This window comes from Ursus arctos, unplaced genomic scaffold (genome assembly GCF_023065955.2).
Source record: "Ursus arctos isolate Adak ecotype North America unplaced genomic scaffold, UrsArc2.0 scaffold_14, whole genome shotgun sequence".
In the NCBI taxonomy this organism is placed as follows: domain Eukaryota; kingdom Metazoa; phylum Chordata; class Mammalia; order Carnivora; family Ursidae; genus Ursus; species Ursus arctos.
In genome coordinates this window covers 8696757-8723033 of record NW_026622808.1, presented here as the reverse complement: position 1 = coordinate 8723033, position 26277 = coordinate 8696757, and the positions used below count along the sequence as shown (strand labels likewise).

At 57.0% G+C, this 26277-nt stretch overlaps 1 protein-coding gene across 3 annotated transcripts in view; it reads left to right on the top strand.

Moving 5' to 3' along the window:
* Positions 1 to 26277, top strand: part of NTN1 (netrin 1) — a 174410-nt gene that overhangs the window by 92629 nt on the left and 55504 nt on the right. For all 3 annotated transcript variants that reach the window (XM_044391844.2, XM_044391845.2, XM_026520974.3), the window contains exon 3: positions 19727 to 19915. In XM_044391844.2, coding sequence (XP_044247779.1) covers positions 19727 to 19915 — 189 coding nt within the window. The remainder of the gene's footprint in view (positions 1 to 19726; positions 19916 to 26277) is intronic.

Sequence of the window (26277 nt, the reverse complement as noted above, 5' to 3'; positions counted from 1 at the left end):
GCTCCATCCCCGCCTCTCTGTCTCTCCGCCTGTGTCTCAGTCCTCTGCCACCGCACCTCCATGCCTGTCCCCTGCCTGATCTGGTCTTTAACTCACCGTCGGGGCGACCCTATTGTGTAGAACGTGTTTGAGGGCAGCTGCCTTCTGGGTCTGAATATGCCTGGTCCCCGGCGCACGTTTGCCTGACTCCGTGCCTGACTCCAGCCCTCAGCCGGTGCAGCCTTCCCGCCAGCCAGAGTGCACCCATGTTCTTACGCTGCCTGCCTTTGTGTCTTTGCGCGGCCTGCCCCCTGGGTTGTGAAGACCCCGCTCGTCTCCTGCTCCCCAGCAGTAGGGTGGCTCATTAGCCACTCTCAGGGTCAACTCCATAGTCCTTGTGACTGTCAGACTCTCTTCTGGCCCCGGAAGGAGAGGATCAACTCAAGTCCATGCTCTGAGGAGCCCAGCGGCGTCCCCCTGAATCGTAAAGGCCACTGGCGCTGGGGCGGTTCAGATGGTGTTTGTGGAGCCCGTTCTCCCTGCAGACCCTGGACTCTGTCCCATCTGCGGGGTGAGGTTGTGGAGCTCCCTGGTGTGGCCGTGCTGGGGGACACGCTGGGATCACACCCTGGCCATCAGATTTGGCTTCCGGCATTCACAGAGCATTGTCCGGCTTTATATTTCAGGAGACCAGAGTGCCAGCCCTGGGTCCCTCCCTGCCGAATGAGCGTGATGCTAGCGTTCCTAGCTCAGCCTGTCCCCAGAGCGTCCCCGCGCCCGCCTGCCTGCCTGCAGGCTCTGAACTCCTTCTCATGCTTTCCTGGTGCTCTGACCCATGCCGCTTTCCAGAATCTTCCTAGAGTCAGTCCCCACAGAGGGGAAGCTGTCACAGGCTGCAGAAGGGGCAGCTTTTCCTGCAAGTTTTCCAGCACCCGGCCAGCGGCTGGGGTCACAGCACCTGCACTCACTCCTCGTCCTTCAGTCTTGAAACCAAAGCAAACCAAGATTTATTTTATTCTGAAGTAGTTAAGACAAGCAGATACCGTAATGGATACCTATGTGTCCACCCCCAGCTTTATCACATCGCAACATTATGCTTTTTTAATTTTTGTAACGAAATTGGTCTTTATGACCACCTCACCCCTACCCCAGGTCTTGCAAACGGAGAATGTGCACTGTGGAGAGAGAGAAAGGACTGGGAGCCAGCGGACCAGCCCTCCCCTCCAGTCCCGCCCCGCGCCCGTGTGGATTTGACGGTTCTTTGGGACTGAAGCCCCAGAATCCTCCTTAACCTTTCTTGCTGGCTCATCCCTGCCCTTCTCCTCCCTGTGGGCGGAGAGCAGGCAGAGGAAGGCCCCGAGCTGTTTAGTGTCCCCGGAGGAATGCACACGGATGGTAGGCAGCACATAAACAGGGCGACTCCTTCCTCGGGCTGATTCTGTGCTTCAGGGGTCAGGAGAGGGGCCGAGGGGCCAGGGCTCCCGTGTTGGTCTCTGTTTGCCCTCTGCCACTTCTCTGCATGGAATGCTTTTCTCGCCTGCCCCTTATACCCGGCTCCTGTGCCTTCTTGTATTCCGCGCCCCAGACCACCGGCCCCGGTCCGTTATGACAGGAAGCCGGAGCGCCGTGGATGTTTGCTGAGTGACTGTTTGTTTCCCGCTGTGCTCTAGAGCAGAACCTGTGTGTTGTGGGCACGCCGTGAAGATTTGTGGAGCGGGTGAATGAATGAACACATCTGCGGAGCGCCCTATCTCGGGGGCAGGCATGTCTCCACTAGGAAGAGCTGATGACGATTTTGGGGCGTTCTGGGCTGGACCGGCGCTGTCCCCATGTCTGATTCTGGGAATGAGGGGGGTATTTCGGGGTGCCCGGGCCAGAGGCTGCGTCCTGTCGTTTGCTCAGAACGGGCCCCACCGAAGTCCCAGTAGTTTAGCCATGGGGAACAGTGAGCAGTGGGGCAGGCTCCCCATCCCCTCCCCAGCCCGGCCTCCCCTGCTCCCCACGGTGAGGCCAGCAGCCTCCTGGATGAAGCCACAGGGCCTGCTGGTTTGCAGGAATCCCGGTGTGTTTTTTTTCCCAGCGAGTGACTTTCAATTGTCTTTAAAATGATTGCTCAACTTGAAAACCCCTGCAGGCGGGTGTCTGGGGTGGTTTGGATTCTGCTCAGCCTTTCATTCCTTTCCCCAAATTGCCCATTATTTCATTTGCATAAATTTTAGTGGCAAGATACCGCCCGAGGCCTAGGAAGCTCGAGTAGATCTGGTAACGGGGCAGCGGAGACTAGTGGCGGGACCTCCGTCTGGCCCGGGGCGCGTGTGTCTGCCATGTTCTTGAGTTCCGTCCTCCGCAAACGCTCCTCCAAGAGCGGCCGTGGGAGGAAGACCGGAACACGCTGCTTCCAGGAGGCTCGATGCCCATCGTGCGTGACCTTGGTCTGTCCCCTTCTCTCCTCACGTTGTCACCAAGGGCCCTGCTCCGGCAGGAGACAGAGGCCAGACAGACCCCGGCTTCCACCTGGGCTCTGGTATCCCTGCCCCGTCAGTCAATCCGTCCGCACCGACTTATTGAGTGCCCGCACCGTCGTACTGACAGCCAGGCGCTGGGTGCCGCCCCGGGGAGATGAAGCCCCGAAAGACACAGGAGATAAGACATGGTCGGGGGCAGTGTGCAGCAGACAAGGCAGCTATGTTAGGTGCCAGGCTGGGGCGGGGGGGCCGGGTGTCAGAGCTTTGGGGGGACAGGGTGGGGGAGGGGAGGGTGGGCCAAGACAGAACTAGGGGCCCATGGGCTGAGGAGGGAGACTTGAAGAGGGTCTTGAGGGTTGGCCAGGAGCCCTCTGGGGCTGAGTGCCCACCAGGTGAACCCCAGGTCACTGGAGTCTGGGAGCCGCCGGCCGGCCCCCCACCCCGTGGTGAGCAGACGAGGCCAGGACGCCAGTCCCCCGGGTGCACCCGAGTGTGTTGGGACTTGACATGAGTGTGGCACAGAAGGTTGGGGCAGCTGCTCGGGGTCGAGTCTGGCTGCCCTGGAGGAGGGGGAGTGATAGGTGGGTGGGGCGGGAGCATGGCATGCGGGGGAGGGGACGTGCGGTGACAGCAGCAGTAGGGAGAGGGGAGGTTGTGAGGAGCCTCCAAGGCCAAGCCAAGGAGTCTAGGTGTGTCCTTTGGGCATCGGACAAGGCGCCAGGTGGAGACACTTGAGACCCAACGATCGAGCTGGGGCATGCATGCCAAGGAAGGCGTGTGGGACAGCATCCCACGTGGGCAGGAAGTGGGCCGAGGGAGGACAGGGGGAGGCCCCAACGGGCAGCCCCGAGGTCTCAGACCTGGCTCCTGCTCCCCACATGTATCAGCGTCCCCTGAGGCAGCTCACTGAGGAAAACCAGTGTCCCCCAAAGCCTGGCTTCAGAGTGTGGCTTGGCCTTCCCTGGCCAGGTCTTGGTGGAGAGCTTGCTAAGACCTCCTGGATTTTGGTCCCGGGAGAGACGGCCCATGCCACCCCTCGGGGCTCCAGTCTCCCGCTGACTCGGTCACTGTCCTGGACACTTGGTCCATCCCCTGTCTCAGTGTTGGCCAGGAGCCTCCTGTGAGCCCAGCACGCTTCTGGGCCCCTGAGGGAGTAGGAAAGAAAGAAAACATGGCCCTTGTCCTCAAGAGCTAATCATACCCACAGTCAGTGGAACTTAACATTAAATTGTTGGACCATGACACACAGTAGAAATATATTTACCATATGAATCATGATCTAGGACATCTGTCTGTCCATCATCCGTCCATCCATCCATCCCTCCATCCAAGTCAAATGGACCTTTGCTATGCGTGACCCACCCTGATACTCCCTAAACTTCTTCTTCTTTTTTGTAATGCTGCCCCAAAAGCCATTACCCCCATCCTATGACCCTCTAACAGGTGGTTACCTTCAGCTGGTGTTAAGCACCGGCCACCCCGGGGAGTTGAAGCTGACACGCTTACACGGGTTAGCAGACAGTCTGGGAGAACCTGCCTGGCAGTGTGGGTTCTGGGTGCTCTGGGCCAGCAGGCAAGCAGGGGTCATCGCGTCGACAGAGGCAAAGAGCGGGGCCGGGGCTCAGAGCCCAAATCCAGGACCCCTGTGCAGGTCAAGGAGGGTGATGGCTCCGACTAAGGAAGGGGGCCGAGGGGTCTGGGGGAGATTTGGGAATTTCAGAGTCCACAGGACGTGGGACCTGGTGATGGGACAGGTAGCAAGATGAGGAGGCGGGAGAGGACAAGGGGGACTCCTCCATGTCTAGCCTGCACTTGTTGGCAGATGTCCTAGAAGGGAGCTGGGCTTGGGCCCCCGAGAGACCCGAGTTGGGGGGAGGGCGGTGGGACACATGCGTCACACGCTCAGAGAGGATTCCTGGAGATGGAGGCTGATAATTGAAGTCAGGTGAGATTACCAAGGAGGACAGTCAAGTGAGAGGAGAGAAGCCCAGCTTGTCGTGGAAGAACCGCACCTTCGATGAGGGCGAGCCTGGAGGGGAGATGGGGCGGGAGGAGGAGAACCAGGCGTGGAGCCGCTCTGAACGTCGCGGCAAGCCAGGCCTGCGAAGAGCTGGGGATGCACCCGGCAGTCGCGGTCATGGACGTTGGTGGGGTTGGCGGCGTCGTGGCTGTGGGTGGCCTTAGAACGGTGCTCTGGTGGGACCGCGGGATGAAGCAGGCGGAGGGGGGCAGGCTGAGGTGAGCTGGAGGGGAGGCATGGGCAGCCAATGGCTGTGGGGAGGTGTGGGCTGGATGGGGGGCTTTCAAAGAGGGGGTCCCTGCCAGTGGAATGAGGGGACAAAGGGGGACACAAGGGAGAGGCCGGGTATCTGAAGAGAGAGGATGGGTGATGCTGGGCTTCCTGAGGAGGCCCAGGGGTGGGGTCAGAACCCCGCGAGGGAGGCCTCCCCCAATGCACGGGAGGAAGGGGGGCGGCCCCGCGAAGGTGGCTTCAAGGGGGGAGCACCAGGACGGAGGAGTTCTTGTCTCCCCTGAGAAGCAGGAGGTGAGGCCACAGACTGCAAGATGTGGAGGCGAGGAGGGAGGTGGTGGGGGCCGGGGGTTTAAAGAGCTTGGGGTGCTTGACCTGAGTCATCCAGGGAGCGGGAGGCAGGGTGGACAGGTCTTAACTCGGCAGATATTCCCGGGGACGACTACGTACCAGGCCCTGTGTCCTGGGCCCTGGGGGTACAGCAGGGAACCAAAGAGACACAAAAATCAATCCCTGCCCTCAGGGAGCTTCCGTTCTGCACGGCGGGGAGACACATGCGCGCAGGTGCAGGTGTGTGTCTGCCGTGAGACGGTAGGACGGGCGACGGTCCACACGCACAGCGCATGCGTGCGGGAAGCCCCGCGCGCTGCGGACGCAGCTGGGGCGTGGGAGGGCTGGCCGTGAGCTTGTGGTGTTTGGGGGTGGGCAGTGTAGGCCCCCCTGGGAAGGGACCGCTCAGCAGTGAGCGGAGAGGTGTGGCTGTCTAGGGGGGCTGGTGGCCACGGGTTTATCGGGTGTCCTCTTCCCTGTGATGTGACTTGCCCAGAAAGGCTGGCTGTGTGGGCCAGAGTAGAGGGGAGAGGAGGTGGTCATGGCCCTGAAGGGACCACAGACCCGAAGGCCCCCTGGGGTGTGGGGCCCTGACACTGCTCGCTGCGTGGGCCCTCGCCTTGCCCAAGTCCTGTCTTCTGCGTCAGCTCCCCCTTCTTGCTGTGTTGGAACTCCGTGTAACGAAGATGAGTGAGAATTTGGGGACGGGGTCTCATGGGCGAGCAGCATCTCTCTTAGTGGAGAAAACTGGTGACCATCGATGTGGCCGCTCAGAGATGTTGTTCCTCCTTCTGCATGGTTCTCGCCTCTGTTCTAGGCGGCGTCTTTCCAGAAAGATCGTGACAGTGAGAATCCCTTCAAACCCTGGGCACAAACCACGCGGGGCCAGGGCTGGAATTGTCGCGTTTTAAACCTCGAGGGCCCTCAAGACATTCCCCTGGCAGAGTGTGCTGAGTGCATTGCTGTCTCCCCATGAGGGACCCAGGCAGGGCACGGCCCCTGTCTGAGCCTTGTGTCTCCTGCGTGCAGGTTTCCCACGGATGCCTTCACCAGTGCTGTCTGAGGGATGCTAGTAACTTTGGTACTGCTCCTGTGTTTGCTGGGGAACAGATGGACATCACTGTGGCCCCCATTTCCAGAGAAGGGAACCGAGGCACAGAGAGGTTCACGGGCAAGCCCAAGGTCAAGAACGCTGTGCTGGTGTGACAGGTGGGATTTGAACGCAGGCACCCGGCTCGAGGCTCACCTTCTTCACTGTGCGTTACAAGCCTTATCTCATCTGATAAGAGAGTGTTCCTAATTCCTGCTCCCTTTATCAACAGGCAGAGCAGCCGGAGGCTGGGTGATGGGGCCCGGCCGTTTGCATGGTCGGTCGCATGGGTACACGATGCGAGCAGGCCCCTGAGCCCCGTCTCAGCACCTCCCTCCTGCCTCAGTGGCGTTTGCTGGTGAAGCAGACGTGAAACCTCGTCCCTCGCCCGGACTGCAGCCCGAATGAATCCCGTGATAGCAGCTTGTTTGCATTTGTGAAGCTAATTGGTTTTCCAGACAGAACCACAGACCAGTGTCCCTGCCTCCTGCCCACTGTGCACTCCCATCCCCAGGGGTCCTGACAGCCGGCCGCCCGGCCATCTCGGGTCCCAGTGCGGGCCAAGGCTGGGGGGTGGGGACAGACGAGGGCCGCCAGACCAGGACACCAGAGGCAGGGCAGTGGTGAGGACAGCGGTGCTTGGCCCCCGAGGCCAGCCCGGCTTCTGGCTCCCCGGCTTGGGGCAGGCGGATGAAATCCGAACTCTGGAGGGAAATTTACTGCACAATAAAGAAAGAATGGCCCGATTTGGGGACAATTAAAGCCACATTACTGTGGAATTACAGAGGGCGCCCAGGGAATTAGCCAAATCCAAAGCAGCCAGAAGCATCAGGGCCAAGAAATGTGGGGCGTTCACTTGCAGGCCCCCCCTTCTCCTTGTGCAAGGAACCTGTCTGGTTCCCAAACCCCCTCGTTTTAGGGCAAAAAAAGAACTTTTCCAAAGACTTTACCTGAGGGGTACCATTGTCAAAGCAACCCCCGTCCAACTCAGCTGTGCTTTAAATAGTTCTGGTTGCAAAGCCACCTGAGTCACCGTGGAGGTCCAAGGGGAAGGGCTGAGCCCCACCGTTTGCAGCTGGGACCTGAGGCCTGTGCCAGGATTCAGAGCAGGAGCTGAGCAGGGGCCCCTGTGGGCTCTGCCCGGGGCCTCGACATCCTCGCCTGGAAAATGGGATGTTTGTGAGGCTGTCAGGACGACAATAAAATTAAGCCTCCTTAGTCCTCCATGTCTTTTATTTTATGGCTTCTTCTGGTGAGATGCAAGTAAAAACCATAGGGTGTGGGGAGTTTGAGAGAGGGAATGTACTAGTCCAGGCGCTCCATATGTGCTTTCGTCTCCCTCCCCTTACAGAGAGGAAGGGGACGAGGAGATGTTTCTGCGGTCACTAGCTGGCTTCGGGGTCGGGGGACCCTTCCAGAGGCCTTTGCACCTTTCACGGACATCCCTCACTCCCCCACCATGGCTTACCTGGCCTGGGGGGACATGGCTTAGGGGTGGGAAGCAGCTGAGTGAGGGACAACCTCAGGAGAGGTCGCGATGTCTGGGGCTCACCTGGGTGTACGGAGACGGGCCCCAGGTGGGTCACTGTCCTGCTGTCCTTTGTATCTGAAATGGGCCCAGGTGGCCTGGAAGCAGCTGTTCCCTCTATGAGGAATGCCTCCCACCCTCTGCTCCCACCCCTTGCCCACCTTCTCCTTCAGAGGGAGGTGTTCGGCCCCGCTCTTGGCACTCGGAACAATTTGGAAGAGGAGGGTGAAGGGGTTGTTCAGGAAAGGACCCTCCTCTTTCCTGTAAGGGCCGGTCCCTTGTTTGGTTCTTCCCTGGGAGTTTCAGCCCGATAGAGCCAGCAAGCCACTGGGGTGGCTCGTAAAGCCAGGGGAGATGTTCAAAGGGCTCAGCAACCCGTACGTCCCGCTCCGACGTCGTGGAGGTGCCAGCCTCATACAGCTGTGTTGGGGCATTTCCACGGAAGATCTGTCTGCCCTAAAGCCTTTGAAACCCTGAAAGGGTGGCTGGTTTTGTTTTTTGTTTTTGTTTTTTAGCTAAGCCCCCACTGTCCTGCTGTCACTGTACCAATCTGAGTGCCCAGGCAGGTGATGCTTGGCAGCAGAGCCAACATTTGCCCAGGAGGGGGAGGTGACTTTAAGTCCCCGGGGCCATTTTCCCTGGATTACTAGGACATCATCCCAGAAGCACCATTGGGTTTTTTTCTGCAAATAAACCCCCTATATGTGCCCGCTTCCGCTGTCTCCTTCAGCCATGCACAGTCCCTACCTCAAGGACTCAGGGTCAGTTACAGACTGGAAGATTTTTTCAAGACACCCCTTCTACCAACGCATGTGTAAGAATGGTCAGCAGGCTGGTCCTAGCCTCAAACCTGGAAGGATCTCCCCGCCCAGAGGCAGAACAGTGCCTCCTCCAAGGCTGAGTTGGAAGGGGCTTTATCAGCCTTGTTCTGCCTCCTTCTCAGAGCTAGAATCTCCTGAATTTTGTCTCTCTACTTGAATGCCTCCAGAAGTGGTGAGATCACTCTCTTCCCCAGGGTGACCCCTCCTATCCTTAGCCAGCTGGCATCTTCCATTCCTTACCACTCCCTCTGTCCTGTGGTCGGCCACCTACATTCTTCAGTGACATGATGCTGGATTAAAACCTTTAACTGTGATCTCGTGAACACTTTACCGATATCTAGATACGTGATACCCGCTGGTTTGGTTACAATAACTGGATTCAGAATGGGGGTGCAGAGTTGTGGGTCCACTCCACTGCAAAGCATGTCCCGATGAAAACTGGTAAAGAGTTTGGGCCGTTCTGATCATAATTGCCTTCCTCCCCCCTGTTTCCCCCTAAATGGCAGTCTGGTTCCACGTGGATCTTTGCATGGGAAATTGGGGCATGCTGGGGAACAGCGAGCCCCCACAGAGCCTGGTGGGGGCAGAGAGGCGGGCTGTCCGCTCAGCACTGATGGTGGTGTCCACGGCCAGGAGGACACTTTGGGGGACATGAGATGAGCAGGTCTGCCCCTCCTGTCACATCTCCACGTGGCCTCAGACATGCGATCTCTGTCCTCATCGAGCAGATGTGGAAAGGGGAGTGACTGAGAAAAGACAGGCTGGCGTTGAGCAAGCGGGAATGGAAGCCACAGGCAGCCGCGAGAGTGCAGAAAAGCCTGAGCAGACCTCTTCCCTCCCACTCCTGCTGAAGCTCGGGACCCCCCTGCCACCCTCTGGTGGGACTCACGGATGCCCAGCAGGTCACAGCTGCCTTTGATTAAAAAAAAAAAAAAAAAAGCTGTTATGTAAAAATCACACATTTTAGGCAAAGCACCCATCTGATGGGGGTCTGGAAGGTACTGCAGATAGGACAGCCTTGCAACACTTGGGACATACTTTCACCAGAAAGTATTTGCTGAAATTCCACTGTAACTGGGCGTCCCCGTATATTTATTTGCTGAATCTGGCAACCCTACTTGGTAGAGTGCATTCAGTGTTGACCCGACGTGACCCCCCCCCCCCCCACGGCAGGAGCCCACTTTCAGCCTGTCCCCATCATCCACGGGCAGGGCGCTCTGGCTCCTGGGCTCACCAGGCGCCATGTGCTGTGTCACATCCCTGGAGCGGTTTGGGCGGCAGGTTAGGCCGGTCTCCAGACCTTCAAGCCCAAGTCAGAGTTGAAACAACAGGTCCAGCCCAGGAGGGACGCTGCCCGTGGGTCAGCGGTGACGAGAATGGGAAAGGTGTCCTGGGAGTCGGATGAGTTTCCGCCGGGTGTCACGGGGGCAGAACGCCCTGCAAGTCATTAAAGCTCCCTCGCCTCCAGCCTCTCCCATGGCCGCTGGAGTCCGGCCTCACATCTCCAGCCCGGCATGTGCCAGATCCGGTGATGGGACCCATTACAGATGGGAAATGACTCCAGGGAGCCAGGGGCCAGGCTTGGCCAGCGCGGCTGGCAAATCAGCCCTCATATGTCCGTTTAATAAAACACAGGGAGTGTGCACGCCACCTCTGGGGAAGCGGGCTTGGAAGGCAGCGCCTTCCGGGCAGGGCGGACAAGCCACAAGGCAAAGAGGATTCCGTGGCCACCAAAGCCTGGTGGGGAAGCTTTGCTCGGATGACCTAGCTTCCACTTCGAGAAACTTCATGGCCTTCGGGAATGCGTTCCAGCAGCCTTGCGGGGGTTTATCAAGCTCCGTCCTGCCCACGACCATGCCACCCTCGCGTGCTGGAGGTCTGGAAAGAGCCCTGAATTAGGAGTGCCCCTAACGAGTTCCAGGTCCTTGGCAAAGTCCCTTCGCCGGTTGGGGCTGCATTTTTCTCATCTCTTCGACTGGAGGGTAAACTAGGAAACACTGAAAGCCCGCAAGAGCTTCAAGATCCTGTTTTCGCCCTTGGGGGATGACGTCCCCTTTCCCAGTTTGGCTGAGAATGGGGATAGGGTGGGGGCGTTCATACAGGGTCCTGCTGTAAGGAAGAAGCAAGACACCCTAGTCTCTGGACGTCTGCTTTGCAGCCAGTAATACCCCTGAGGGCAAGGGAGTTTGCATCTTGTACTTAGTGGGCCAACCCCCAGCACCCCCCCCCCCCAAGATTCCAGAACAGGGCCCCGAAGGTTCCAGAATAGGGCCTGGAAGGTTCCGGAACAGGGCAGCAACAAGGTGAGAGGAGCCTGAAGGGGGATTTGGGAAGGAGGGCCACTGGAATCCGGAATGCCACACAGTGGGCCAGGGCTGGAGTGCCCCCCCCCCCCGGGGGGGGGAGGTGACAGGGCAGGGCCCCCTCCACCCGGCTGCCTGGGGCGGGGCTCTGGAACGGCCAGGAGGGAGGATCTGAGGAACAAGGGCATTTCCTCCACTGAGAGGGGCCTACCCGCCTGTGAAGACGAGGATGTTTGCTCAGGAGGAATCCTGAGTTATGCCTTAGCGGCGAAAAGGCCTGGGCAGCGTGAAGAGCTATGGCGTCAAAGCCTGAGGGAAAGCAGAGCAGCCAAAAAAGGGCAGAGGGAAGAAAACGCTAAGATGTTTACAGAGAGAAAAAGTCAGTGGAAAAAGTGACGGGGAGGTCAAGCCGATTCGGGGGGTGGCCCTGCACGGTCCACTAAGGAGGGGCCGGTCGCCCCAGCAGGCCGTGGCTGTGCCTGGGGGACAGCAGGGGCCACTCACCCAGGTACCCCTGACCCCCAGCCCCAGCTCCCCATCAGCCTGACGTTGGGGGGGGGGCCATGATGGGCCCTCTCCCTGCCCAGCTGGAGTCCACGTTCGTTCGTGCTGGAAGAAGGGGGTGAGCCCCACAGACCTCAGCTCTGTCCCCCGCTCCCAGTGTGTCCTTCTCCAGCAGCCGGAGAGGGTCTGGCTGGGTTGGGAGGGGGGGACGGCTCCCAGCTGCTCTTTTGTCTGACATCCTGACAAAGGGGCCCGCCTTTCCCAAGCCCCACAGGTGTGAAGAGCTTGTTACGCCTAGTGTTTGTTCAGCCCTATTAGTGGCCCGAAGGCCTGTTGACAGAGGGCCCCTTTGTGTGCAGACGGGGCTAAAGCTCTCTAAGCCCTCCGCAAACACAGGCCACTTATCTCCGGGGACTTTATCAGAAACCATCTAAAGCCCGCCGTGGCTGCTGGGAACTCCGGCCTCCTTGACTGACGCGGGACCTGGTTTCCCACTCCGTTTTTACAGTCGTTTTTCTGACCACCTTGACCCACTTCTTATAGATTCTGTTTCTGATATTGGAGATAAAGCACAGGTCCCGGGGTCAAAGTTGGAGCTTTTAAAAACAAAATACAAAAAAACAAAAAAAAAACCACCCCAAACCACAAAACCACGCCGTGGCTCTGCGGGCCTTCTGTCCACCGAGAGGAGGCTCGTCAGAGAGACCTGGGGGGGTGGTTGGGGCTCCTCCCCGTGAGAGCGTGGCTTTGGCGGGGCTCCCGAGCCCACCAGCCAAGATCCCTGCTGCTGACCGCCAAGCCCCCCCACCGGGACCCCCCACATGCCCAAAAGTGGATTCGTTCTCTTCCTCAGAATGGTTTCCTCTGCCCAATACCCCACTGAGTATCCTTGCTACACCCTTTCCTTCTGGAAGACACAGGTCGCCACTGTCCTGTCGGCTGCCCCCCCCGCCCCCCATCACCTTCTCCTCGAGCAGGTGGAAGCTACAGGATGCCCCAAGTGGTCAGCAGGACAGACCCTCTCACCCCACCTACAGCCTACCCATCGGGCTGGCTACCTGAATCAGAAACTTCCAGGGCTGGGGCTCAGCCATCTGGGTTTTGGTAGGCAATCTCAGTGATTCTCTGCACCCGCGTTTGAGAACCGTCACATGGTCTTGCGGGTGTGTGTGTGTGTGTGTGTGTGTGTGTGTGTGTGAGTGAGTGGCTCCTTGAATTGCCAACCAGAGCTCAAGAGAAGGAGGAAGGGGGCACAGCCTTGAGAGCTCCAAAGTGTACGGTGTCAACCCCGTGGCAGGTGTGCTTCCTGACGCATTTTTTTAAAGATTTTATTTATTTATTTGAGAGCGCACAGCAGGGGAGAGGGGCAGAGGGAGAGGGACAAGCAGACTCCCCGCTGAGCAGGGAGCCCCACGCGGGGCTCCATCCCAGGACCCTGAGATCATGACCTGAGCTGAAGGCAGACACTTAAGCGACTGAGCCACCCAGGCGCCCTTTCCCTCCCTTCTTTCGACAGTTGTCCAGTGCTCCTGGTTATGTCCAGGCGAGGCTTTTCAATGGCCTTTAAATTAAAATTGAGGCAAGGCACCCCTCAGATGATCGCAAACCCTAGGGCCTTGACTGGAGCCAAGCTGCTCGCGTGTGATGCTTCTAGTCTCTTAGCAATGTCTCGATCTGCTTGGCTCACCCCAGCCAGTCACCGCTTGTAGTCTCTGGCGGGTTGACATCTCTGGTGAGGGGGTGTGGAGAGAGGCGACAGCCCGGCCTGGGCACCTCAGGAGAAGCTGAGATCTGGTCTCAGACAACACGCCACAGAGGGTGGAAAGCGTTGAAGATTTATAAACAAGGGTCAAACCATTTCTAAATAAATAGGATACCAGATGGAGTAGCAGAGTAACAGATCAAAGGGTATACAAGCTCGAACTCTTAAAAACAACTCAAATATTTGCCTCATTCTGAACCAATCGTCCAAGGAGTAGTTTCTTTCGAAACCAGACCTCTGCCTGCGGCCCCAGCACAGACCATGAACTCTACCCATCGTCTCCCTGCCGGCTCCCTCTCCAGCGAGCGGCTTATGTTCCGACCCATTTCTTTTGCTTTAGTTCCTGGTCCGCTAGCCTGGGAGCTTGTCAGGAATGCAGACCCCCAGGCCCACCCCAGACCTCCTGAAGCCAAATCTGCATTTGAACCAATGCCCAGGTGACCCCTCCCCCCACGGTGCAGGTCGCATTTGGGGCAGCGCTGGCCAGCCAGAATGTTCCGTCTGTGTCTTGGTTCTCTTCTCAAGTCCTGCCCCGTGTGCATCAGTCCCCAGAGGGGCCATGCAGAATGCTCTCCCTGACTGTCAGTCCTTACGGCACTCAGGACACTTGGACATGCCCGATGGATTTCCTGTGCCGTTGCTAGACCACTGTCCCTCTCCCCTCTGAGGCAGAAGCACGCTGAGGGTTGAGGGCTAAGGGCGGGACTCTGCCCTGTTTGCTGCTCTCTCCCCTGCACTCAGCCAGCTCCCGTCCGTCCGTTCAAAGGCTCCAGGCGTATGCTGAAGGGGCGAACTCGTTTGTCACCCGCTGGGCAATATTCAAGGTGTGGTCTGCTCTTAGAGAATAGCATCTTAGCCAGCCATAAATACAAGCTCCCGTGGGTGAGACCATTACAATCTCTCTAACCCAGGCTTTCCCACATTTGGTCCTACTGACATTTTGGGCTGGGAACTCTGCCTGGTAGGACTCGTACCAGCATCCCTGGTCTCCATCCTGTAGATGCCAGGAGCCCCTCCCCCAGTTGTGACAACCAAAGATGTCTGTGGACATTGTCAGCTGTCTGCCAGGGGTGGGGGGGTGTGCAAAACTGTCCCCTCGGGGAACCGAGAGCCCCACCCCCAGGGAGCTTGTGAACACTTTGCACGTGCTGAGCGAGTCTCGTGGTCCCTAGCCAGCACACAGAAAAAGTCGGCGAAGGAAGTGTTGCCCCAGCCTGCCCCTGGGGCCTGGATGTGTAGAGATTTGTCGATAATCCTGGTGGATCTGAGGGCTGTGCTTCCCCGGGGATGGGCATCCCAGGGCTAGGACTGGTTTCCTCCATACACCGCCTCCAATTTGTGGACGGTGCCAATGTGGGCCAGTTACTTCGGACGATTTAGCTGCAGATATGTAAATCTAAAATTCCTACGCTGGGGGATGCCTGGGGGGCTCGGTCGGTGAAGCGGCTGCTTTCAGCTCAGGTTATGATCTCGGGGTCCTGGGATCGAGCCCCAAGTCAGGCTCCCTGCTCAATGGGGAGCCTGCCTCTCCCTCTTCCTCTGCCCCTTCTCGCTTCTTGTGTTCTCTCTTTCTCTCAAATAAATAAAATCTTTGAAAAAATTTAAAAAGAAATAAAACTCTTATTTTGCTAGAGCAATAACTTGGGGTCACCTTCTTAGAAGAACTGCCCTAGAAGGGAGGAAAAAAGAGTGATCCCCTATGCTGGGAGAGCATAGGAGGGCCCCTGACCCCAGTCCAGAGCTCTGAGGAGGCCTTGCTGTTCCACTGAGAACCCCTGAGTCGTGTGAAATTTAGGGGACCAGGGCCAGGATACAGCTTAGCAATGTTTGCAGGATCCTTTCTGGACCTGGGCTATCCCAGGGAGGTGTATGGGGGGGGGCACATGGGCATTGGGAGTTAGTTTATCAGGTCTTTCAGGAGATGGCCAACACCTGTTTTTGGTAAACTCATCAAACCCATGGATGCAGATTCAGTCCTTATGGTGTACCAGGTCCTCCTTGGGGTCCTGGGAGGAATCCAGGGCATCCTAAATGTGGGTTTTTCTCCTTAAAGCATTGTAGTCTACTTGAGCAGACGGAAGATACACTGGTGAGTGAAAGCAGCAAGACAAGTTTTAAGTAGCTCAAAGCAATAATAAAAGAAATGTCACAAATGTTACAAAGCTGTATCTTGTCGGGATGTGGTCCAAGCAGACCACACAATTCTCCATCTGTCCTCTTTCTACCCATGCCCCCATCCATGTACATACCTATCTACCCATGCGTTCATCAATTCGTTCATGCTTCCATCCTTCCATCCATCCATGCATCTATCCATCCATCCATCCACCCATCCATCCACCCACCCACACACCAACATATCCATCCATCCATCCATCCATCCATCCATCCATCCATCCATCCATTCATCCATCCACCTACCCATCCATCCATCCATCCATCCATCCACCCATTCATCCATCCATCCGTCTGTCCGTCCACCATCCACCTGTCCACACACCCACCCACACACCCACCTATCCATCCATCCATTCATCCGTCCATCCACTTATCCACCCAGCCATCCACCCATTCATCTATTCACTTACCCACTCAACCATCCATCATCTACTTTCTGACTTTCCTACTTTTGCTCTTTCTTAATTGTACATGAAAATATATTGAGATCTGCTCTGGGCTGGAGGATGTAAGGGCAAACACTGTCCTGTCCTCAAGGAACCAGCACCGCTCAGGAGAGCATTTGTCCTACTTAATCTGAAAGCTTGCTGCCAAGAGCCCTCGTCTGCCCCCTCCTTCTGTCAGACAGGGAGCCCCTGGACAGTTGGGGATGCATCGTCCATCCCTGTCTCCCTCATGGCCTGGGGCATAGGGCCTGGCATGTAGCTGGAGCACTCAGGTGTATGTTGACTTGAATTGGCTGGGGGCGGGGGGGGAAGGAGGGCATGGAACTTGGGGTCCAGACCAGACCAGCTCTCTCTGGGTGGCTGGGGGACCCCTGGACGGGATGCAGAGCCTGCAGGGCTCCTGGTCCTGGCTCCTGGAGTTTCCTCAGAAGTTGTGCTGCCCCTGCCCCCTTCTCCCCCTGGCTGACCTCTCTGTTCTCACAAAGCTACCCTTTCCTTTCCTCCTTGAAATCTGATAATGAAACTAATACCCAATATTTTTGCCTCCAAGAGAGGCAGGAGATAAACAGGAAGGCATGAGGGATTAAGGTGTCTTTTTGAGGAAGGGGCTGGGGCCCAGCTGGGAGTGAGGTGACATCTCTGTGTGGAGCGGAGGGACCCAGATGGGGGCTGCTTTGCCTGATGCATTTTTCCATTTGTGCAGAGAAAATAAAACACAGAGAAAAGAAAACAAGCCGTAAAATACTTTGCAGAAGCCTGAACGTAGGCAATCGCCACTTGATGTCCCCTGACAGCTCCAAGAGGAGGTGGGAGGGAGGGGAGCCCTGCCTTTTGATGTTTGGCCTCTGAGCTTTCTTTTGTGTGACTGGTTGTTTGGGAAGAACCTTTTGTTGGTGTAAGGTGCATATGGAAGAGAGATCACCCAGGGGTTCCCCTTGGGGCGGGGAAGGGGGTTGCTGAGCTCCCTGGAGGGGCTCAGAGGTTCAGGCAGCCCCTTGGGGGGGGGGGGGGCTAGGGGACAGCTGGCACTGTCTTTACAGAGGAGGACACAGTATGAGCATCTGCCTCTAAGAAGGACCAGAAGATCCTGCTAGTAAGGCTTTTCCTGGTACAAGAGAGCCTTGAGGAAGCCAGACTTGAGTGATCTTCCCAGATCCCTGTCCCTAGGCAGGTGTGCCAGGCCCTGTGACTTCTGTGCCAGTAGGAAAGGTCCAGATTCTGTGCTGTAGTCCCCGCTGTTCCTTCCAGAGATGTGGGTCCTTCCCTTGGGGGTAGTGGGCCAGGAGCCAGAAGACCTGGGTTCTAGTCCTGGGCCCCCATTTCCTGCCTTGGTGGTCCTGAGCTGGTAGGTCACTTAACCCTGAGCAGCCTGCAGCACCTCTGTCTGGCTGAGGGAGTCCAAAGGGACAGTGGATGTATGTGTGTATGCGTGACCGTCCCCTGTGCTGGTGGAGAGGCGTGGCTGAGCCAGAAGCTGGAGGTGCTGAGGGATCCTTGGTGAGGCTCTCAGGAATCATTCTCTGGCCTAATTTGCCTTCCGGTTGCTTCCAGACTCAGGTGTGAGCTGAATCTTTCCTCTTGTGGCCCCCACAGTGCCTCCTCTTAAGCCAAGTCCTTCTCTCCTTGTCAGCTGAGTGACTAATGGGCATGCCTTTAGCAAGAACACCTAAAGAAACTTGTAACGTCAGAGAGAAAAGTTAAAGAAGCAAATATATATTTTTTAATCACAAAAGTAATAAGAAACTGGTACAAATTTGTGCAGCTTGTGTGGGAGAAAAGGCACGTAGTTTTTAGTCCATCATTTATAAGAGCATTAGATGTTATAAGAAAAAAAAACCCACCTTATTTGAAAAGTGGGCAAATGACATGAACAGGCAATGCACGAAAAAAAAAAGAGAGTGAGCGAGAGAAATATAAAGAAAAACAAACACATGGGGAAATGTCCAACCTCACTGGTAACCAGAGACACGCAAATTAAAATCATGTGTGTGTGTTTTCCAGATGAATTGGCGGAGATGAAAAATAAAGAGTACTGATAGCAAAGGGGTACTGTTGTTTTCTTTAGGGGTGTAGTGCGACAGTAGCTCTCAGATCCTGCTGGGAGGGGCTGGACGCTAAGACCGCCTTTCTCCAGGGCAATTCAGCAGTTTGGATCCTGAGTTAAAAACATGCGGATCCAGAAGTTACCCTGGGCGTGCTGTCTTGAGAAACTCACTGGGCAGCAGCTGTCAGAGCAGAGCACAAATGTGCACGTCCAAAGGTGGTTACTGTTGGGGGTGTTTGTATAGTGACAAAGCCGGAACAACCTAACTGCCCAGCCCCCGGGGAGGCCCCACTTTGAAATGCACCCACTGGGGATTCCAGAGAGCCCATTACATGCACCAGTACAGGGGAGACAGGACAGCCTTTCACAATTGCGCAGAATGGTATCTGGCATTAAAAGATGTTCATCGCTCTGAGAAAATAGGCCACGGAGGGAGATGCAGAGTATGACCCACGTCGGTAGGAAAGAATGACAGAGCGCCACAGCTGAGCAAACGTTAATGAAAGCCTGCAAGGGACGACCCCTGTGTTAACAGTGGTTGCTGCAAATCTGAGTGCGTTTCCCCCCGCCTCTTTTCTGCTTTTGTTTATCAAGTGTCTGGCACTAAGCATTTCTTTAGACATTCCATAAAAATGCGATTCGAAACAAACTTAGCAGAAAAGCAGGCGAAGCGCATTGAAGAGGGAGCAGGAGTAGACCAGATGGAAGCCGGAGTTATCCTAGAGGTTGGAGCCCGCAGAAGCAGGGGTGGTCTGAGGGGGTGCACGGGATGCCCAGGGTGGTGGTGGTGGTGGAAGGAATATGGGTCAAGGACAGACAGTGACACCAAGGCGTGGAGGATAAGAAGGCTGCAAGCAGATGAGGAGGGGGTCTGGGGAGAAGTGCATCCTCCAAGCCACGGAGGGGGCAGGCAAGGAGTCCTCACGCATGGCATGCTCTAGAAGCTGAAAAAAGTTGGGGACAGCTCAAGCATCAGAGCGGGGTGAGAGGGTGAGCAGAGCTAAGGAGGGGCGTGGGGAGAAGCACCACCAGCTTATTCGGAGCCCCGAGGGTGTCACAACTGATTGAGATTTTACCCAGAGGAAAAAACGGGAGGGCCACTGAAAGACTTTCAGCTGGTGACGGACATCCTCAGATTGGAGCCCAGATCTTCTGCTCAGAGGCGGTGGGAAGGGAAGCAGGGCCAGGCAGGAGCGAAACCAGATAAGAGAATGCCTGAGGGAAAGTTGGGAAGGAAACCCCAGTGTGGCCGGCCCCTGATCCCTTGGTGGCTTGTGGAGCAGCGGCAGAAGAAGATAGTCTGGTGGCCGAGCTCAAGGGAGGGGACAGTGTGCTGGCCCAGAGCGGAAAGCCCTGGAAACAGTGCAGGAATCTGCTCGGGCTGCTGTCACCGAAAACCTCGGGCTGGGGTCTTAATCAACACACATGTCTTTCTCCTGGTGCTGGGGGCTGGAAGGCCAAGGCCAAGGTGTCAGCAGGGTTGGCTTCTCCCGGGACCTCTCTGCTCGGCTTGCAGATCACCTCTCCTCTGTGTGTGTGCACGTCCCTGTGTGCAAACTGCCTGTTCTTATAAGGACTCCAGTCGGATTGGGGGAGGGCCCACCCTCAGAGCCTCATTTTGATGTAATCAGCTCTGTAAAGGCCAGGTCCCCAAACACAGTCCTGTTCTCAGCTGCTGGGGTAAGGTCTCCGCATCTGAATGGGGGGAGGGACGCCACTGGCCCCTTGCAATCAGGATTGGGGCACAAGGAGGATGCCAGCCCCCCTCCCAACTTGAAGGGGTGTGTGTGTGTGTGAGATGGGGGGGCTGGCAGCGTGGTGGGTGGGCATGAACGGTCTCCATATGAGAGGGAAGCAGGGCCCTTGGCTGGGGCTCAGGGATTGCTGGGTGGCTGGTAGGTGCAAACAGGGGAGCCGAGGAGAAGCTCCCGGGGAAGGACGGCGGCCCAGCCGCGGCCCTGGGGGGAGGCTGGGGCCAGTCCCTCCCTTGCCCCCGCCCTGACACCTCTCCCTGCCTCCCCGCAGCCTGTAACTGTAACCTGCACGCCCGGCGCTGCCGCTTCAACATGGAGCTGTACAAGCTGTCGGGGCGCAAGAGCGGGGGCGTCTGTCTCAACTGCCGCCACAACACGGCCGGCCGCCACTGCCACTACTGCAAGGAGGGCTACTACCGCGACATGGGCAAGCCCATCACCCACCGCAAGGCCTGCAAAGGTAGGCAGGGGCGGGGCCTCGGGAACCCGGTCCTCCTGTCCTCTCTTCTGTCCTCCTGCTTTGCCTTTTCCTTGTCCTGCCGCAAACCGGCCTTGACCGGGACCGTGTTGTTGTCGCTGGCGGGCGCGCACGCACACATGCACGCACAGCCTCCCTGGTATTTGGGGGTGTAAGCCGAAACAAAGGGGCGATGGAGACATGGCCCCAAGGAGAAGAAAGGAGAAGGTGTGATCCCTGCGACGGTGCGGGGTCCCCGCCCCCGCCCGGCTGCTCGCCTGCACAGGTGTGCCGCATACCACAGGGCGGGGGTCATGTTCGCAGGGCTTACCGGCGGCACAAAGGGCCCTCTTTTACCCAAACCACGAAGACGTATTTCTTTGGATGTGTGTGTGCCCCCCCCCCCGCCCCATCCCCTCCCTCCCCGTGTCCCCCCCTCCCCCCGCACTCACACAGACACACAGGGTCACAGTCGCAGGGAGGTCAGCGGCTTCGGGGGCAGGGTCTCAGAAGGAACATTTAATCCACCTGCAAACAGCTTTCCCTCTGAGGACAAAAAAATTAAAGGGAGACCGGAGACTCTTTTAGTTCACCGGAGCGAGCGGGAATGTTTTCACTTTCTGCTGTTGTGTTTTCTCCCCCTCACAAAAATGAAGCAATGGTCAGATGACTGAGAGGAGCTGTTGAAATGCCAGGGAACTTTGGGCCGTTGTGGGGGGAGATGTGGGGGGCCCCTCACCCCACATTTGCTTTTGGGAATTCTAGGAACCGGGGCTGTCGAGGCCCAAAACTTGAGGCCTAGATCCAGGGCTTGCCGAGAGCATGGGTTCCCAAGAAGAGATTTCTCTCCAAGGGCTCTTGGGGCCACCATCCAGCATGATCGGGATGCTGACACGGACCTGTGTAGACCCTGACACGGGCAAGACCCAAGCCTTGTCAGGCTCAGGCTCAGATGAGGAGCTGCATTCCAGAAACCCGTCTGTGGCCACCACCTAGCCTTTGGATGAAGCCAGAGTATCTTCTTATCAGGACATCTGCCAGATGTCGGGCACTCGTGCCTATGACCACCTACGTGACTCGTGGGCCTCGGCGCAAAGTGAAAACATGAGGCTTCTCGTTCGGGAATTGCTAAGAATTTTTAAACGACAGCAAGCATGTGCCCTTCTGAGCATCGGGACCATGAAGCCGGCCCTGCTGGTGGAGAATGCTTTTCTCCAAAACGGAACAGGTTCCCAGCCTGTCTCCTCCCAGAAGAATCCCTTCGGTTCCCCAGGAACAGGGATGATTCTGGTGCCTCCCCAGACACAAGGGAGCTGTCCTCCCAGATCTGTGGACTTAAGGCTGCCTCTGGTGGTTATCAAGAGAAGTTTACCCCTAAAAGTAGCCCGGCTATTTCCACATTCAAAACCAGTGAATTAAGGTGAGTCTCCTCCAGGAGACTTGGACCAGGGACCGACTGAGAAGGTGGCCTGAGCGAAGGGTCCCAGAAACGCCTCTGGTGGCAGGAAGGCATGAGCAGGAGCATGGCCAGGGAGAAAGAGGGCTTTGGGTTTTCAGAGACCGTACTTGGAAGGTATCCAGCCCCTACTTCGCCTGTTGTCTTCCCTTTACAGAAGAAATCAAAGCCGAGGTCTTGTAAACAACGGGTTGCACATAGATCTTGGGGATTTGGCAAAGGAATTTTAATCAGCAGGGGCCACTCAGGTGGGCAGCCCTGTGCCCATGGTTGAGGGGGTCTCAGCTGGGCATGGAAGGGCAGCGGTCGTGCGCCGTCAGGGCAGGAAAGGCATGTCCCCTGGAGAGGCAGGAGGGAGCAGGCCTTGGTCATCTTGCCATTTGCCTCCCCTCCCTCTCCTCTGTTGCTGCAGGGAGGTGCAAGAGCCCCCTGTGGCCTCTCCTGGCTCAGGGTGAGATGTCCCGAAGCCACCGGGTCCTAGGAACCTGCAGGTTATCCTCTGGGGCTCTGCCAGGCGGGACAGGCGCGGGCAGACGAGGGTGTGGTCCTGTCTTCTTATTTCAAACGCTGTGGCTGCCCTTGGTGGCTCTGTCTTCCCTCGGAGCCTTGGACAGCAGCTGCCCCCAGCCTCGGTGGGACCGTGAGAGAAGAGCCCGACGAAGAGAGAAACGTGAGGACAGGTTCTGCGCGGAAGGACGCCTGCGTGGGGAACGTGGCAGGTGGGGGCGGGACTTGGTACCTCCTGCCTGGCGGGGAAAGACGATGCTACAAGGATCCTGCCACCTGATTGGTGAGGAAAGACACTGCCGGAGGGTCCTGCTTCCTGATTGGTGAGGAGAGATACTGCCTGCGGATCCTGCTTCCTGATTGGCGGGGAAAGACTGCCGGAGGGTCCTGCTTCCTGATTGATGAGGAGAGACACTACCTGGCGGGTCCTGCTTCCTGGTTGGCGGGGAAAGACACTACCAGGCGGGTCCTGCTTCCTGATTGGCGGGGAAAGACACTACCTGAACGATCTGTTCTCTGATTGGTGAGCAAGAGGAACGTGAGCTGAAAGGTCCTAGGGTTTCTTCAGTGCGGAACGTTCTCGATCTTCCCCCTTTGCTCTCTTTTTTTCTGGTGTCAACCCCTCTGGGCGAGTGGGAACTGAATCCTCTGTTTACTCATGGGAACATTTGCCATCAGCTGGAGACCCTGAGATCTTGGGGGGCGGGAGGGGACCAGCTGCAGGAGGTCAGAGGCCGGCAGAGAGGGCAGTGTACCTCTGAGGTCTTCAGATGGCAGTCTCTCTGGCCCCACCCCAGCCCCACGGAGTCCATCTATCTGTCTGTCCGCTGTCTTGGCTTCCCAGGGTGTGTCAGTTTAAGGGAAGCAGTCGGCCCCAGCATTTTGATCTCTGATGGGTTGCACAGAGAGGCCTCTGCAGCCCCGTAGGCGTGCACCCACCCCAGGCCGCAGCCTCCTCGGGTTGACCTCGGGGAGCCCCATTGTACCCTCTGGTTATGTACTTATTTGCTCTGTTTCAGGGGCATTTCACTGGGGAACTGGGACAACTGGCAGAGGCTTGACTCAAGTTGGCAGTTGACCCGAGGGTGCTTGGGAATGGCCACTGGGGCCCTCTTTACCCTTGACTTCCCAGGGCCTGGGAGGAGCCCCAGGCAGGGGGCTGAGGCCACCCAGGCCTCTGCTGGCGATTGGCTGGGCTCCCGACCTTGCTCAATTTAGAGCAGGGGTGGACCCAGACAAGAGCAGCTTGGAGCAAGGACATCAGATTCCAAACGTTATTATGCAGTCCCCCCATTGGGGAAGTTTCATAGCAACAAATTCGTTGGGTTCTTTCTCCCCTCCCCTGGTTTAGAACCAAACTGGGGCTGGCCGGGTTGGTGCATACAAAGGGCCGTGATAAACATGCCCAGGGACACAGGCGGCTGCAGTCCGTGGCTATTCAGCGCAATTTCACAGCCCTGGGAAGGCCTCATTATGGCGCGGGCTGTGTCCTATACAAAGTCAGATGAGATGAATCTCTCCCTTTTCTCTGCAGAATGGTTTGTGAACGATACTCGTCCTGGAATCTGTCAAAAGATAGGCGGTTTTGTTTACCATTTGTCTTCTTTATAGACTCGGGGGCTTTTTCTCTTTGGAGCGGGCAAAGAAGACCCTGCCATTTGACCATTCCAGGCGTGTCTCTATTTGAACGATATTAATTTATCATCTTCCCAAACCATCTGTGATGGATAAAGACATTCCGGGAGTCTCCCGTGAACCGAATCGTGATGAGAGTGAAGAAATTAACCACTGCATCCGGCACCCCCCGCACAGAGGGCCTGGGTCCCATCTCCCTGAGCAGCCCTTTTCTTTCACCGGTTGCCCTGCGCACCACCCCCCCTTCAAGGCCACGGTCAGCGCGGCCAAAATGCAGGCGGCCAAGAAGGTGTCCGGGTCCTCGGAAGACACAGGTGGTCGTGGGGCCCAGGCACGCACTGGTCCTCGCCGTCTTGGCCAGTGCACGCCTGAGGCTCCCAGCCACCCTCTGTTTCTTCCGGCAGTTCTGCCAGAGCTCGGGGAGGAAGTGGGCACCTCGGGCCACGCCCCTCTGGCCCCCTGACCACCATGTGCGGCTCCCCATGTCTTTCTCACGCTTGATTCTCGACCTTCACTAAAGGGCATCCTCGGTATATTTCTCTCTAACTTGTTCTTGCCCTTGGTTGCACTTGGAATCGCCCGGAGATTTGAAAATCTGATGCCCCCAGAGATTCCGTTTTAATGAATGAGTCCAGATGAGACCCAAGCACTGGGGAGTAAGGAGTGAGGCCTGGGAGCCGTGCTGATGATGAGAAGGGCGATGCTCACGGTGGCGGGGGGGCGGGGGATTTATTATCAATGAATTTAAATGTTTTTTTAAGGCTCTCTTGATGAGAACTGGGTGAGACGGGATTGTTGAAGCTTTTTTAAAAATTGAATTTGGCCGGGCAAGGCTGGGAGCTTAGCTGGTGCATCGTGATGTTCTAGTGTCCGGAGGACGGCAGGGAATTGGATGGTTATCACGGTTACATTGTGTGTGTGCGTGTGTGTGTGTGTGCGTGTGTGCACGCGTGCATGCGTGCAAGCTAGATTGGACCATTTGAAGGTTTATTATTTTTTTTTATTTTCAAAGTTCCTTTTAATTCCAATGTTATTTTTTAATTTAAATTCGATTAGCCAACATATAGTACATCTTTCGTTTCAGATGTAGAGTTCAGTAATTCATCAGTTGTGTATAAAACCCAGTGCTCAGTGAGTGGCTCAGTCGGTTAGGCGTCTGCCTTCGGCTCAGGTCATGATCCCAGGGTCCTGGGATTGAGTCCTGCATTGGGCTCCCTGCTCAGTGGGGAGCCTGCTTCTCCCTCTCCCTCTCCCTCTGCTGCTCCCCCGGACCTTAAAAAAAAAACAACACAACAACCCAGTGCTCATCTCATCACGTGCCCTCCTTAATGCCCATCGCCCAGTTACCCCATCTCCCCGCCCCCCTTCCCTTCCCCTCCAGCAACCCTCAGTTTGTTTCCTAGAGTTAAGAGTCTCTCGTGGTTTGTCTCCCTCTCATTTGAGGGTGTAGTCACACCACAGCTAGGAACCTGGGACCCCACACTCCTTCCTGACTCTACGGTGATATCCAGGCAGCCTACAAAAGCCTACAAGCCTCAGGAGTGCCCTTTGTTCTGTGGGTCCCGCGTGACATTTATTTCCGGTCTGTGATCACGTTGGAAGTGCAGGGAGAAGTGTGGTCGTCTTAGGAAGGAAGGCGCTCAGTGGCCGCAGCAGCTCCCAGCTTAGAGGGCAGAGCCCGCACACCAGGAGTGGGCTCTGTCAGGGGGCCGATACGGCCCAGCACTCACGGGGAGAGGGAAAAATCAGAAGGAGAGGAAATTCCCCCACGGAAGAGCCAACTCCAACTGTGGCCTCTGTTGGCGCATCCTTACCCTGTTCCCCGGGGGACCGGGGACCGGGGACCGGGGGGGTCAGAAATCCCAATCTCCGGATTTGGCTCCAGGTTCAAAGCCCATGCAGCATCGGGGAAGTCATGTGACCTCCCTAGACCTCAGTATCCTCATCTGTGAAATCGTGTTCAAATTTATGGTCTCTGAGTCCCGGCCAGCTTCCACATTCCACGTCCTGCGTGCTCTTTTTAAATCTTCAGAATTTTACGGGTCCCCGATAACAACGGGACAATGTCTTATGTCGGTGAAGTTTGTGACCCTGGAGCTTGGAAGAACTGGCAGAGCCAGGAAATTAGGTGTAGGCGACGTTGTTCGGGGTCTTTACAAGTCAGGAGAGTCCCCGCTCCCCTGACCCACACACGTGCCCCGCTCCTAAAACGGGGTCTTTCAGGCTCAGCTCTGTGTGTCATTCCCGTTGGCAGAGAGCAGAGCAGAGCAGAGACTGTCTGGTTGCCTTAGTTCCTTCAGTGAGCGGTGGTGCATGGGGGACCCAGCCCCTCTCACTGGAAGGGCTCAGCCCCGGTGTTTGCCCTAATGCTGTTGCACACTCTCCATAAAGGATTGATGTGCTTTGGGGGCAAAAATAGCATGCGAGTTGAACAGCAGAGATGAGTGCCTGGCAGCTGCTTGTGGAAGCACTGAGCAGAGAGGTGGGGATGGGCTGTGTGCGTGCAAAAGTACATCTAAAGGTGCCACCAAGAAAGGCCCGGCAGCCTCTGAGGGGCTCCTGACCGGCCTGGTGCGGGGAGCGGGATGCACTGGCCCCCACTGCCCTGCTACATGGGACCCAGGTGCTCGGTGCCTCCCCATTGTGCTGCTGTCCAGCCCCCGCCCACCTGCCCGGAGCCTGTATGCGCGCGCGCACACACACACACACACACACACACACACACACACACACACACAGACGCTGTCTCTCCCCGTCTCAGTCTCTC